The following is a 15868-nucleotide window of genomic DNA, read 5'->3' on the forward strand; positions in this document are numbered from 1 at the left end:
TTCACAATTTTTTTTTCGGTGTGCCAAGGGCAGTCAAAGAGAAAGGAATTGCTCAAGGCACACAATATGTGAGTCAAAATTAAGTATCGGATTGAAGACAAATATTAAACATCCTCGTTAACTATATGGATACCTGTAAAAAGAATATTAGATTGTACAATTTTTTTTTTTGAACAATATTAGATTGTTAATTGGTAAGAAAATTAGTATTTAAAATAAGAGTAAATTGTAGATGATCCCTCAATTTTAACCTCTCTCAAAAAAAAAAAAATCTCTCTCTCTCTCTCTCTCAAAAAAAAAAAAAAAAATTTTTTTGGAGCAATGGTTCCTCAACTAAAAAACTATTACCAATATTCCCTGAACTCATCAAAACGTGCAACTATTGTCATTTTCACCAACTCCGTTAGAACTTCCGTCAAAATGAGTCACATTTCATGCACATGAGGCTAAATTAAGAGGTAAATATGGAAAATCAAATAAGAAAAATTGTATCAATTGTCCCTCAACTTTAATCCAACTGGAGAAATGGTCCGTTAACTTCAAATTAGAGTAATGGTCGTTCAACTTTAAATCAATCTAATTGTGGCAATGATCCTTCCAACGTAATTCATTTTGACAGAATTCTGACGGAGTTGATGAAAAAGACCATAGCTATACGTTTTGATGAGTTAATGGACCAATGATAATTTTTAGTTGAGGGTTTATTGTCCAATTTGATTGAAGGACCATTGTTACAATTTATTCTTAAAATAAATAAGTAAAGGACACATTTGACAGTCAATTAAATAATAGTAGAAGAAATGGACGCTCCCTTTGCCTTTGATCCGGGCATGTGAAATAGAAATGGAGCCTTTAGATGTCTGTACTGCCCCAAATGCTGGACTAGCCTAGTACTTCGCCGGCTCGGATTTTCCTCTCTCTCTCTCTCTCTCTCTCTCTCGCTTTTAGATGTCTGTTCTTCCCCAAATGCTGAATTAGCCTAGTGCTTCCCCGGCTCGGATTTTCCTCTCTCTCTCTCTCTCTCTTCAGAGACACTTGCATTAGAAATTTGGAAGGAAGGTATGCTTCTCAGTCTCACACTGTCACACATTATTGTTAACATTTATGGGTTTTATTTAAATTTGTTTTCTTTTTCGAGGTCTGGTTATTTTATTCTGTATTTTTTGTATTGTAGATGACGAGCAACAACAGGGAAGATAAAGAAGAAGAGGTTGTGTCTGGGACATTCACATGGGTGATCGAAAACTTCTCTAAGCTCAACAACAACAAGCTTTTCTCTGATGTTTTCACCATCGCTGGTTTCAAATGGTATTATTATTATTATTTTTTGTTCTTTTGGAGCTTCTTCTATTTACATTTCCTCCATTTTTTATATAATAAACACACACCATTATATATATATATATATATATATATATTTCTATCGTTGTTATATTTGATTTATTCAATTCGATTATTTAGTAAAAGAGAAAAAAGTGTGCGGTTATCATTTTTCTCTTTACAAGTCCATGGATTTGTTCAAACAAACTACAAGTTATTATTTATTTTAACCTAAAAAAGCTAATTTTATTTCTCAATATAGCCATTTAATACTAATGTCTGGTAATATTCTTTTCCATAAGTAAGAGAGAGGTTTTAGATTCAACTCCTGATAACGGCACGTTAATACCAGTTTATTTTGATTGACCTATTGTGTGGCTTAATCAAAATTCATCATTCCTTATCATAAATATATCGTTAATCGTTCAATAAAAATAAAAAACTACAGGCTGAACTAAAAGAAGAAAAAAACGAAAAGGGAAACAGGAACCAGGTAATCTAACCTAGCACGGCCCATAAGGCATTGTGCCATATCATGCATGTGTTTGCAGTTCTTTTCCCTCTAATTATAAGCAAATATTGAGAGGCGGGGATTCGAACTCGAAACTCAGGTGCAAGGGTCAATGATGTTTTCAGTTTTTTACTAGCTTTAGTTTGGTTTGATTTGAACAGGAGGATCCTTGTTGTACGTCCAAAGTGGTTATCTGACCAAGATCCTAATGGCCTAGTCCAGTTGGCCATATATTTGGGCATTGCCGATGCTTCAAGCTTGGCACCTGGATGGAGTAGATATTCCAGCTTTAGGTTGACCCTGGTCAATCGACTTGACACCAACAAGTCAATCACAAAGCCTGCAACCGGTATTGTTATAATCTCGAGTGCATCTCTTTTCATTCACATTCATGTTTGTATAACATTTTCAGAACAAATTAGGATACCTATGGATAGAAAGATTAAAACGAGGGATTTGGATTGATTTTCTAACTTTCATCCCTCATGGAGTGGTGAACCATATACGCATTTTTTTTTACTCATCCGTTCCCATTTTGGAGAGACATTCATGTGATATCCACCTGATTTGCATTTTGACGACATATTTCTTCATATCGTTAGGGCGTGTAATGCCATGCGGTTTGTAGAAATATAATGTTGATGTAGCAGGAATTAATAATTTTTAGTTGATGTTCTTTGGCTCTAAGTTTATGACAAATTAACCCCCTACAAATTCAAGAGGGGATTATTTAGAGTATTGAAGGTTTTGAAACCATACTCAAGGCTCTAGAAGACATGCATGACGAGTAATTCAAAACGATACAATTTAAATTCAAAACAGGGGTGATAGTATGTCATGCTAATCATGCCAAGCACAACATGTTTTTCCTTTCCTGCTCGCTCAGACATGGCATCGTACAGATACAAAGAACGACTGAGCTGGGCATTTATACTCCTTCTTGGGAACTGTTGGAGAATAAATCGAAAGTTTTGAGATATTGGGGTCAGATAATATTTGGTTTATTAGTTAATAAGTTTGAATATGTGATTTGGTTTTTCTCCGAAGAGTTTCTGTGTTTGTGTGTGTGAATATAAATGTGGCTATTGTTGCTGATAGCATTAATCATTGATTGAATTCCTCTATGTCGATAATCGACTTCTATTGTAACCTCGAAATGTACTTCACCCTTAATTAATTACTTGGTCTGCATTCTTGATTATTTGCTTTTGTTTCCTCGATAACAGGATCTGTAAAAGAGTTCACAGAAAACCACAAGGAGTGGGGCTTCAAATCCTTCATCCCTCTCATCAAGCTTTATGACAGCGCTGCGGGTTATCTTGTGAATGATACATGTATTGTTGAAGCCCAGCTTAAAGTCTCAATTAGGATTGGAGACCAAGGAAGTAATGTTTATGCAAGTATGGAGCACTCAGAGAAAGAACATAAGGGACAGGAACCTTCGATTGTGACTTCTGTGCAAGCTGAAAACTCTTCACCGGCGCCTAAGACACCATGTTCTAAATTCCAGCATACTCCAGGTTCTGGAAAAGTTTGCACTGAGCCTGCTGATGTTGACCCTACTGAGCCTTCTCTGGTCAAGGAACTCGGGGAAGTACCCACGAATCTAACGGGTGAGCTTATAGAATTTAGGGGTTTAGGACAAATTGAGAAAGCTTATATTCCGCTGCTAGAGGAAGTTTGTTCGTTGCATCCTTCATTGATAGAGTGCCTGCATAAGAGAAACCGTATGGTTGTTGAATGTGCATTCACAGCTTTAGGTGGAGTGTTGCATTTTCTAAAGACTACGAAAGTCAAGGATATGACTGAGGATGCCCGTGCACACCTTCAAAGCTTATGGGAGGATGTTCATATGTTCAAATTTGACTTGGCGTGGCTGGAGCCTCATGTTCAATCAGCTTTGGACATGAAGAAGCTTATGGAAAGGTCAAGGAGAGTGAAAAGACTGAGAGAAGATGTGGATATATTGGATAATGAGATGAAGAGGCGGAGTGCTGCGCTAGCTGTGACAGAGGTGGATCTTGAGATAGCGAAAAGAGACTTGGAAAAGGAGGAAAAGGGCATCGCCACGATAGATATGGATAGCGAGCTAGGTTATGGGATGCGTTAGCCTTATTGAAGCTTCTCATCCTGTAGGACAGTTAGTATAAGTTGCAGGACAGATATGTCGAATACATATATATATATATATATAATATTTTTGAAGGTTGCAGGACTATAATTTGGTGACCTTCATCAACTCCCGGTATAATCGATTAGGTGGGATGCCATGGTTGATAGGTATTATGCATTTGTTGAAGCTGTACTTGAATTTTCTTGTGTTGAAAATGCGTAGTGCTCGGATATGTTTCTATAAAATTGAAAGCCTTACTGTTTCTTAAAATTGCGCTTCATGTTTCTTGATTTTATTGATATTAAGAATATCTTGAGGATCTTAGATTGCTTGTCACGTATGACTCAAACGGTCCCTGCACTCACAAGTCGGTAGTGCCGATATTTGGCCACTTTAGCCACCAAAAAGAAAAGGGTATGAAGTTTTACCAAATAATCTCGACAATATGTGTGTATTGTACCATGACTTAAAAAACACTAAATAGTTTTACCTCTGACGATGTGATTGAGCTGGTGGATCTTGATTTGCTAGTGTTTGGGCTGCTGCTGGGTTTTACTCTGCTTGTTATCTTGATTTGGAGTGACTTGGGTTTCACTCCAAGTCATCCCCCAACTATGTAGTTTATCTTCTGGGCTTATGATTTAAGTCAACTATTTGAAACTTCACGTGTGTGTTTTCAATGAAAGACTAACATAAATTTTGATGTAGATCGTAATTGTTAACAATGTGTTCAATTTAACATTTTTTTTATTTTTTTATTTTTACAATAAGGGCAGTGTTTGAAATTTTTTCAATTAAAAAATTACAAAAAGATATGAAAAAGGGATCAAAGTCAAAATTTCACACCACATAGGAAAAATTCTTAAATTTCAAATAAAATCGACAAATTTTGTTGATATTTTCGAAAAATTGATTGACTATCGAAGAAACACTTATATTTCATTTAAATTAGAATTTGACATTCCTTAAAGCTTAATTTTAGATTTCCATTGAAAACAACCAATATTAGTATCGATATCGATATTTCTATAAATTTGTATATCAATATTCTCACCTATACTAATATTTTAAAAATGCAGTAGTATTACCACATGGACTGTGGAAAAAAAATTAGTCAAAAAAATGATAATGCTAGGAAGATTACATTTTCTGACCACATTCATATACCACGTGTTGCGACAAATTAACATATATCTGACATCGAATGAGATAAAATCATTAATTGAGCTAACAAATATACATCATTTGCCACATATGTGGTACATGAATGTGATAAAGATTAAACACATCTTTGTTCTTATCCAATATTTTATGAGTCTCACGTTATGTTAGACAACGAAAATCAGGGTAGGATCACTTTGGTATCGTTTGGTATGCAGACGGGACGGGACAGGATGGAACGGAACGGAGCGAGAGCAAAGATGCCCTCGGATGGAAACAAGGAGGAAGAAGATGGAGACGGAGAGGTTATAATTTTGTGTTCCACGGATGTGGAACGAGTCGTTCCAGGGAGTGAGGTGGAACGAAAATTCACCCAAAACTCGTCCCGTGGAACAGCTCGTTCCACCCGTTTTAGGCGCACCAAACGTGGGACGGAACGCCTTGTCCCACTCTGTTCCATCCCGTCCCACGTACCAAACAGTACCTTTGGACATTGGTTTTTTTTTTTTTTTTTTTTCCTTTGGAAACTCACTTTGGACATTTTTGACAGACTGGGGCCATTATAAATTGGAGGTTTTTTTGTTGTTGTCCGCACAGTCCCCCGTGCTGCAGTGCAAGGGAGTGAGTATTTTCATCTCTCTCTAGAACCGTGGGGTGGGGGTTGAAGGTACGTCTCTCTCTCTCTCTCTCTCTCTCTCTCTCTTTCTATCTCTCTCACCGTCGATCATGGTTGGTTTCGTGTGATGGACGGGGAGCATTTACATGAAACTTTTTATATGGGTATTATTTAATAATTTGAATATTTTGTTTTGTAGATGACGAGCAACAGCAGGGAAGATGAAGAGGTTGTATCTGAGACATTTACATGGGTGATCGAAAACTTCTCTAAGCTCCAGAACGACAAGCATTACTCTAACGTTTTCACCATCGCTGGTTTCAAATGGTATTATTTTTATAATTTTTTTAAAATTTGTTTAATTAATTTTAATTTTGCTTCTTTTTAGATCCTTCAAGATCGCCTTTTTATGAGTCCATCGACCCAAGAGCAGCTTTAGATTCACTTGTCATGGTTTATTTTTCTTAATTTTGTTAATTTAATTTAGTTTTTTTAACTCTTTTTTTTTTTTTTTTTTGTACAATTTGTCATGGTACCTACTATTTAGAAACTCCATTCCAATATAAAAAATGAAAGAAAGAGAGAAAATTTCCAGATTAAAAAACAAAGAAATAAAAAAAATGAAAATAGGAATCATCTAGAAGGTCCCACCAGCGACCTTTTTCACTTGGACCATCTCCGATCCTTCGATAGAAAATTTTTAACTCAGAAAATTTGGATTTTAACTCGGAAACAATTTTTTTGTTTCAATGGTTATGAATTAAAATTCCCAAGATTATTAAAGAATAAATTTAAGTTTTTGCGGTAACTTTTTGCAAAATAAAATTTATGTAGATTATCATTATTTATTTTTATGAACATTTTAACCTAAAAATATTAAATATTTTTTTTATTGTTTTAGCCGTTCAATTTAATTTGGGCTATTAGATTTGATCATATTCAATTACAGATGCTGGATTTAATGTATTTAAAATTTAAAATTGGCCAAATTATAGGTTTTAACCCAAAACTTATTTTAAACCCAACTATTGAGAAGGATTAAGTTAGTTTAAAACCTAAATTTTGGTGGGCCAACTTTAACGCTAGCCTAAATTTTGGGTTACATTTGCCCAAAATTAAGGTTTTAACCCAAAACATATTTTAGGCTCAATCATTGGATAATGATTGGGTTAGTTTAAAACCTAAATTTTAGAGTTTTCAACCAAAAAGTTGGAGATGGTCTGATAGAAGCCCAATAGATGCCCTAAGACTTTAGGGTCATGACCTGCAATTTTAACATTGTGCTCTTTTGGTTTGATAATTTTGATTTGGCCAGGAGGATCCTTGTATGGCCGAAGGGCAACAAAGTAAATTCCAAAATGCAGTTCTCCATGTATTTGGGTATCCCAAGTGCTTCAACTTTGGAACCTGGTTGGACTAGATTTGCCCACTTCAGCTTGAGTGTGCTCAATCAACTGGACAGCAACAAGACAATCACAAAGTTTACCAAGGGTATTTCTTTTACTCTTCGTGAATCATGTTTCTGTTCTTTCTATGTGATCTTTTCATTGTGGCAATTGAAACTCATTCAATGGATTCCCTTGCGCTTTCCATCCTGATTCTGTTTTTGTTTGTTGTTTATATATGACAAGCGTCGTTGGTTGGTTGTAACAAGTTATGATGCATTTGGATAGAATGATTTAAAACAAGGGAATTAGAGTGTGTTTCTAGTATAACACCTTACGTTGTTTAACTGATCGTTATCATTTACACAACACGCGGCATTGTATCAAGTGAAGGTGCATTTGGATAGAAAGAGTTAAAACAAGGGATTTGGAGTTCTTAGTATAAATTGTTTAACTGATAGTAATCACTGATGCGACACACGTTGTTGGTTGTAATAAGTTATGGTGCATTTGGATTGATATATGCAACAAGCATCGTGCATTTGGATAGAATTAAAACAAGGGATTTGGAGTGTGTTTCTAGTATAAATTGTTTACCAGATCATTATCATTCATGCGACACGCGTCATTAGTTGTAACAAGTTATGGTGCATTTGGACAGAAAGATTTCAAACAAGGGACTTGGAGTGAGCTTCTAGTAAAATTGTGTAACTGATCGCTATCAACGAAACTGTAATTTTGATTTTCTCTGTTAGTTTGAATGTGTCGTCAAGAAAAAGTCTAGAATTTCTCTTCCTTTAAGCTTCGGTGCTGATAATATTTCGTGAATCCCAGACTCTGATCAGTTTTGTATGTATTGTTGCCGATATTATATGAGATTTGCTAACGCATTGGGACACTGGTGGCAGCTTAGCTTTTATTTTTTCTTAGAACTTTCTGTTTTTAAAGCTAACGGAGTTATGCCTGGCTTAAGGACGTTTACACATGGAAGGAAGTCCATCTGCAAATATCTTATCAGCATTAGTTCTTGATCATTGATTCGGGTCATCTTTGTTGACAATTTGCTTCTGTAGTAAACTCTGAAATGGACTTCCTTTATTGTTGTTTCCGCATTACCTGGTGATGTGCTTTGCATTCTTGATTAAGGTTTTGTATTCCTTAATTTTTTGTTCGCAGGCCCTTATAAAGAGTTCAAAGAACACACGAGTGAGTGGGGCTTCAGATCATTCATGCTGCTTAGTGAACTTTATGACGAGACTGCAGGTTATCTTGTGAATGATACGTGCATTGTTGAAGTGAAGGTCCATATTCCAATAGACCAGCGAGCTAATAGTTCTGCAGAATCTGCACGTATGCGGTCCATAAAGAAAGAGCATGTTGGGCAGGAACGTTCACATGCGCATTCTGTGCAAACTGTAGAGTCTTCTCCAGCACCTATTATGCCAAGTTCAGAACCACTGACTCCTTTCCAAGAAACATCAGGTCCTGAACAAGTTTGCGCTAAGGCTATTATTGAAAGCCTTCCTGACCCTACTCTAGTCAAGGAGTTTGGGGAAGTTCCCACCAAACCAACAGGGGGAGTTAAGGAGCTTGGGGAAGTTCCCACCAAACCAATGGGGGAAGTCAAGGTCAAGGAGCTTGGTGAAGTTCCCACCAAACCAATGGGAGAAGTCAAGGTCAAGGAGCTTGGCGAAGTTCCCACCAAACCAACGGGGGAAGTCAAGGAGCTTGGGGATGTTCCCACCGAACCAGCGGGGGAAGTCAAGGAGCTTGCGGAAGTTCCCACCGAACCAACAGGTGAGCTTATGGATTTTTGTGGGTTGGGACTAATAGAGAAAGCTTTCGTCCCACTGCTGGAGGAAGCTTGTACAGTGCATCCTTCGTTGATTGAGTGCTTACGTAAGAAGAATCGCAAAGTTATTGAATGTGCTTTGACAGCTCTTGGAGGGCTCTTGCATTTTCTTAAAACAACAAAGGTGAAGGATATGAATGAGGATGCCTTTGCTCAGCTTCGAAGTTTATGGGAGGATGTCGAGATGTTCAGATTTGACTTGGGTTGGCTGGAACCACGTGTCCAATCTGCTTTGGGTAAGAAGAAGTTTCTGGAAAGGGCAAGGAGAGTGAAAAGGCTGAGGGATGATGTTGAAGTTTTGGATAATGAGAAGAAAAGGCGGAGTGCTGCACTTGCTGTTACAGAGGTAGAGCTTGAGGAAGCAAAGAGAGAGTTGGCAAAGGAGGAAGAGGGCTTCAACGAGAAAGATATGGATTCTGAGCTAGCTGTGGTGATTTAACCTTATTGTAGAAGTTTCTCTTTGATATAAGTTGTAGGACAGACATATGAGAGAGATAGACATGGGTAGTGAGTGAGTTATAGGAACCGTTTGCCTTATTCTAGAAGTTATCTGAGGTATGAGCAATAGGACAGATGTGCGGGGATATATATTTCATGGTTTAGGACTAATTTGGTGCACCTCCATCAACTCCCTGGTATGATCGATCAGGCAGGATGTCCGTTTTGATAGGTATGCTTCTGTTCAAGTGAGGTACTTGAATGTACTTTCGTCAAAAATACATCTTTTCAGTTTACTTTTATATTGAACTCTTAAGATTTTGCATGATGTTTCAAGTTGCGCCTTTCATATGTCATCGTTTTGTTTTGGATTGGAACATTGTAAAATTTGGAATATTCTTGCAATTGCTAGAAAGACTTCCTAGACTTTGCTTCTTCTTTCTTCTGGGTACCGGATTCTTGCTGATTTACTCTTATATGCTGTCTGTGCAAGGATTTATGCGAATAGTTCATTGTTTCTATCATATATCTAAGTCGATTTGGCAATATTTCTCGAGTTCATTTCTCTCAACAATGCCAGTTAGCTCTTGGTCTTATTGGTGCTTCTCTTCTGCATGCTAGAAGAAGAGATCTCAAGTTCGAATCTAACAGTCTAAGAAAAAAAATATTTTGCATGATCAGACATTTTCATTTTTAAGTCGATATAGATTAAACAAGTAAAAATGGACCGTCTCAAACTCAAATCTTATATTTGAGTCCACACCTCTCTACAAGGCAAAATTATGGCCAAGGCACAGGGATGGAAGCAACATCTTCTCTACAAGGCAAAATCAGGTAGTGCTGTCGGCTTAGCCCTCCTTGCTGAGCATTATTGGCGTTTGATGCACGATCAGGATGAATGCTCGGCTATCAGACAGATCCAGATTGGTGACCCAAGAAGGAATGATAGGCTGATTTGGCCAGTTGACAAACGATGACAAAGTCGAGTCCGATGGCCTTCCTCCTCCATAATCATCTACACAAAAATTTGGGAGCGGATTTAGAAAGTGGAGGTTCCGCCAAAAGTTCAAAACTTTATGTGGAGTCATTGGACGAGCAGTAGTGACAAAGGTGGGGCTTTTTCGAAGATCTCCTCCTTTGTCCATAGGTGGATTTGGTTTGGTTTGGGGTAATTAAATTACAGAGTTGATAGACACTCAGTTACCACGTTCGATGCTTGGCTTTTGGTTTGGTTTGGTAGAGTTCTTGCCAAATGTCAACTAAAAGAACTACTTGAGTTTTGACTCCAATCGTCGTCGTTGCACATATCTTTATTGTCAATTTGAGTTTTGAGTCTTATGACAACAATGTTGGAGGAGGAAGCCCACCGGGGGCCGCGGGGAGGGGATGTGGTTGGGCTTTGAGCTTAATGTTGGAGGAGGGAGCCCGCCGGGGAGGGGGGGAGTGGGGGGTGGGGGGGGTGGGTGTGATGGTTGGAGGGGGAAGCAGGGTGGAGTTGGCAGTTTGAGCTTGGAGGAAGGATTGTAATTTGTACGTATGGTCGATAGAGGTCAGAAGTTGGAGGATGATCAGAGTGGAAATCGAATCTAATGACTAATACGAAAAAATAAATATCTAAGCTAAAAAATAGAAAATCTAACAGTTGTGGAAATCGAACCTAACAACTAATACACCAGCAGCACTCAAATGACCTTTTCTTGAAAAAAAAAATAGTTTAGAGACTTGATTTTTACTTGGGTAATATTTCAGGGACCAAATTAGCAATTTACTCAAAAAGTTAATTTGAAACTAAATTTTCAAATTTTCTTAAATGTACGTGTAACACATATGAAAAATAAATTGTTGAGTTGAACATCTAATAGTTGTGGAAATCGAATCTGACGATTAATGCCCCCACAACACTCAAAGGAACTTTTTCTCAAAAAAAAAAAAAAAGAAGTAGTTTAGAGACTTGATTTTTACTTAGGTAATATTCCAGGGATCAAATTAGCAATTTACTCCAAATGTAATTTTGAAACTAAAATTTCAATTTCTCTTAAATTGTACGTGCAACACTAAATAATATGAAAAATAAATTGTTGAGTTAAAAAATAGATCATTTAACAGTTGTGGAAATCAAATCTAACGACTAATGCTTCCATAGCACTCAAAGGACTTATTTTCCAAAAAAAATAGTTTAAAAACTTTTTCACTCAGGTAATATTTCAAGGCCAAATCAGTAATTTACTCCAAAAGTTAATTTCAATACTAAATTTGCAATTATTCTTTAATGGTACGTAAAAATAAGTGGTCAAGATTAAAATAGAAAATTCAAAAATTGTAAAAATCTAATCTAATGTTGCACCGAGGATTACATAGTATTGAAGCCACACCTCTAAATTTGCCTATTTCATAAATTTTATTGGATATTTTCAAGAAAGTTAAAATTTAAAATTCAAGTCAAAAAGAGGGTCCAAACAAAAAAGTGAAAAATGAGGAACTTATAATTTTTAAATGTATAAATTGGGCTAGATGGACAACACTTGGCCAAACGTAGTAACATGCGACGATTTAAAGTTAGACCCGGTAAAAAAACAGGTAGCATCCGGAACTGAAGTAGTACGCTCTCCTCTCTCTCCTCTCTCTCCTCTCTCTCTCCTTCTGTGTCTGAAAGTCGCCAAAGGAGAAATACGCAGCTATCAACCGAAAATGCAAAGAGGTCAGAACGGCTGTATACTTCTTGTTTTCCCCTTCAAGCTTTCGTGCATGGAAATCTGCTGCTTAATTTCGAATTTTTCTAAATCTTAGCCTAATACCCATTTCAATATCATGTTCTAGATCTCGTTTTCTGTAGATTTCAGCTCGAGATTTGCTGTCCTGTTTAAATTATGAAACTTTTAAGTAATGTGTAGCGTCGTTTGTGATATTGTCTTGCAGATGTACATGTTTCAAGTGAAAACTTTTGTTTCTCTGAAAAAAAATGAGAAATGAAATTAGGGTTTAGACAACAATCACCCAGAAGTTGAAGAGAAATTAGGGTTTTTCAGGTTTGTCGGAAAAGCGAAAAACTTTAGTTTAGGGTTGATTTGTGGACAAGGGTTCGTGATGGAAGGAGGGTCAAGCCACAACTTTGTTCCTCCTTCAGCTGGGATTGATAAGTCAAGGGTTTTGGATGTTAGACCTCTGCGTAGTTTGATGCCGGTGTTCCCAGCTACATCTCAAGCCCCATCCTTTCCGGGCATGCCTCCCTTTGGCCATACCCCTAATGGGTTTCCTCCGTTTTACCCGTTTAACGTACCACTATCTCAGGCCTCACCTGATCTAAATAGTGAGATGAGGACACCAAGCGGTTCCATGCCCGCTCCTATCCGGTCATATAGAGCTCCTGCCCCATCTGGCTCCGATGACTTTCCAGAGGATTCCAATGGAGAAGGGTTCTTTGATCCTCATGTAGGTTCTAGTGCATCTCGAAAGAAGACCTCAAAAGCTAGTTCATCTCGAAAGAAGACCAAGAAAAATGGAGATGGCGGTTCAGTAACAAACAATGGGTCAGGCGTGACCTTTGTTCCTGTTATGAGTTCATTTCAAATTGAAGATGGTAACAGGGAGTTGGTTAATTATGTACTCATGAATTTCGATGCACTCCGGAGAAGGATCTGCCAAATTGAAGAGAACAAGGAAACGAAAACTGGGCTTATTAAGCGTGCAGATTTGAAAGCTGGTAACATTTTGATGAGCAAAAAGGTTAGGACAAACATGAGGAGGAGAATTGGGGTTGTCCCTGGAGTTGAGATTGGCGACATTTTCTTTTTCCGAATGGAAATGTGTGCGGTTGGATTACATGCTCCATCGATGGCTGGAATTGACTACATGACTGGCAAGGGTGATGGTGAAAAAGATCCGGTGGCTTTAAGCATTGTTTCTTCAGGAGGCTATGATGATGAGGCAGAGGACAGCGATGTCTTGATATACAGTGGCCAGGGTGGAAATAGCAACAACAAAGACAAAGATAGGGAGGTGGCTGATCAGAAGCTTGAAAGGGGTAATCTTGCTCTTCAGAGAAATTTGCATCATGGCAATGAAGTACGAGTGATTCGGGGCATGAAAGAAGATGTTAATGCAATTACAAAGATCTATGTCTATGATGGCCTATATAAAGTTCATGAGTCATGGACAGAGAGGGGGAAAGCTGGTTGTAACATATTCAAGTACAAGCTGTTAAGGGTGCCTGGACAGCCACCAGCTTTTGCAGTTTGGCAAACTCTTCGTAAGTGGAAGGACGGTTTTTCCTCAAGGGCTGGACTTGTTCTTCAAGACCTCACATCAGGGACTGAACCTGTACCTGTTTCCCTTGTAAATGAGGTTGATAATGAAAAGGGGCTGGCATCTTTCACTTATTTCCCTACACTCAAATATACTAAATCATTCAGTCTCATGCCACCTTCTTTTGGCTGCAATTGCCGCAGTGCATGCCAGCCAGGTGATACGAATTGCTCTTGCATTCAGAAAAATGGAGGTGATTTTCCTTATACTAGCAATGGGATTCTAGTCAGCCGTAAACAATTGTTACATGAATGTAGTCCTACGTGTCCATGCACTCCCAACTGCAAAAACCGGGTATCCCAAACTGGTGTAAAATTGCGGCTGGAAGTGTTTAAGACAAAGGATAGGGGTTGGGGCCTCCGGTCATGGGATTCTATTCGTGCTGGTGCTTTTATTTGTGAGTATGCTGGTGAAGTTATAGATGAAGCGAAGTTAAAACAGAAAGAGGATGGAGGGGAAAATGATGAATATATTTTTGACACAGGCCGTGATTATGAATCGTTCAAGTGGAGTTATGAACCTGGATTACTAGAGGAGAGTCCTCATGATGTTAATGAGGATTATAACATTCCATATCGCCTGATCATAAGTGCCAAGAATGTTGGGAATGTAGGTCGGTTCATTAATCACAGTTGCTCACCAAATGTTTTTTGGCAACCAGTTGTATATGAACACAACAATCAGTCTTTTGTCCATATTGCTTTTTATGCCATCAGACACATTGCCCCTATGACAGAGTTGACATATGATTATGGGACAAGTTCTAATGAAGCTGGCAGTAACAGTGGACCCAACAGGAAAAATAAATGCTTATGTGGATCGTCAAAATGCCGGGGTTATTTTGGTTGATCATGTAGGTTCTAAAACATGCTGCTCCAGTGCCAACAAACATGATCCTGGTGAGAATGACTGGAACTTCGTCTTGTTTAAATGTTTTTTAACGTAGCATAGCTGTAGTATTGTTGTTTTATCTTTCTATCTATGGTCGATGGTTTAGGTTCCACCAACAGACCATCATGGTGCCGACAAACATGATCCTGGTTAAGAAGTCTGGAATCTCTATCATGTTTATATGCTTCTGAACTTAGCATGACTCTGATTTTGTTTTATCTTTCAGTCTCTAGGGGAGACATGCTTGCGAACTTTAAGTTCCCGTCTTTTATTTGTATTTCTTATATAAAAGCTCTGTGCATGGCAGTTCATAAATGCAATCTTGGATATATGTGTAAGAAGGCTTATGCTACGGATTCATGAAACTTTGTATTTGGAGTCTGCATGAATTTCTAATAAATAATATTGCGAGATTATGTTATAGAACTCAGCAAGTCATGTACTTTTGTTAGGAAGGAAACAAATGGATGGAATTATAGTTTAGTTATTGCTTGACTGTTCATTATTCGCGTTTGCTCTGATCGTACTCAAGTTTGGAGGTTCATTTACATTCTTGTTTACAAGTTATCCTTGTTTATATCATCCTCGTACAACCAAACCGAAAACTTCTTTGCATGACATATTCAGCCTACCAAAACTAAACTAAACCCATTTCTCTGCTGCTGATTTCTGGCGATGGAGAGGCGCTGAGCGGGTCAACTTGTCCAATCATAGGGCAACACGTGGATTAATCTTAGGGTTGTTGATTCCTAGTTCATTGGCGTTGTCATACATGCTTACAATTTGGTGGAGGATGTGCTTCAGAGTCTAGCTTCCTTGTTAATAGGGTTGGTAGATTTCCTAGCATAGCTTCCTTATGCGGTATAGCCCTTCGAAGAGGCAGGCTTGGTAATGCATGCAGGATTTTTGGAAGGGAGGAAGGATGCTCCACATTTTAGTCTCTCATTTCGTTTTTTTACTCTCCAAAATTTCTTTCTGGTGGTATTGGGAATTTTGGTTCCGGAGATTTGAAGGTTTTCATTCAATACTTTTAGGTTTTTTTTTTAAGGGTGGTGGCGTGGTGTTATTTATACATCATTTTTTATCTTTCACATGCCTCTCTTAATTTTTGATTATCGGATTGAATGAATTAAAGAAGCTCAATGAACAAAAATTAACAAAGGTGAGTGAATAGCATTATTTTTTTTATATTGGTAATAAAATAAAATGAATGAAGGATAAATAATGTACTTGGGTTAGGTTGGTCTTCTTAATGAAGTGTTTTGAAGGATAAAAAGTT

General features: G+C 37.7%; 3 protein-coding genes across 4 annotated transcripts; all 3 read left to right on the top strand.

Moving 5' to 3' along the window:
- The first annotated feature begins 1174 nt into the window (after positions 1-1174).
- LOC137733308 (MATH domain and coiled-coil domain-containing protein At3g58370-like) lies at positions 1175-4070 on the top strand. Its single transcript, XM_068472468.1, has 3 exons — positions 1175-1308; positions 1993-2180; positions 3058-4070. Exons 1-3 carry the CDS (start codon positions 1175-1177, stop codon positions 3939-3941), a joined length of 1206 nt encoding a protein of 401 aa, XP_068328569.1. The 3' UTR covers positions 3942-4070.
- Positions 4071-5642: 1572 nt separating this feature from the next.
- On the top strand, positions 5643-9837 carry LOC137735196 (uncharacterized). Its single transcript, XM_068474597.1, has 4 exons — positions 5643-5772; positions 5921-6048; positions 7037-7212; positions 8283-9837. Exons 2-4 carry the CDS (start codon positions 5921-5923, stop codon positions 9395-9397), a joined length of 1419 nt encoding a protein of 472 aa, XP_068330698.1. The 5' UTR covers positions 5643-5772; the 3' UTR covers positions 9398-9837.
- A 2113-nt stretch (positions 9838-11950) lies between these two features.
- On the top strand, positions 11951-15015 carry LOC137734723 (histone-lysine N-methyltransferase, H3 lysine-9 specific SUVH1-like). Of its 2 annotated transcripts, XR_011068582.1 has the most exons (3): positions 11951-12094; positions 12313-14597; positions 14696-15015. XR_011068582.1 is itself a non-coding variant. In XM_068473989.1 (2 exons), exon 2 carries the CDS (start codon positions 12481-12483, stop codon positions 14545-14547), a length of 2067 nt encoding a protein of 688 aa, XP_068330090.1. In that variant the 5' UTR covers positions 11951-12094; positions 12313-12480; the 3' UTR covers positions 14548-15015. The 2 variants fall into 2 exon arrangements, 1 of the variants encoding a protein (XP_068330090.1); XM_068473989.1 differs by having other exon boundaries at positions 12313-15015.
- The last annotated feature ends 853 nt before the right edge of the window (positions 15016-15868 follow it).

The sequence above is a fragment of the Pyrus communis genome, chromosome 5, assembly GCF_963583255.1.
Source record: "Pyrus communis chromosome 5, drPyrComm1.1, whole genome shotgun sequence".
Classification (NCBI taxonomy): Eukaryota; Viridiplantae; Streptophyta; class Magnoliopsida; order Rosales; family Rosaceae; genus Pyrus; species Pyrus communis.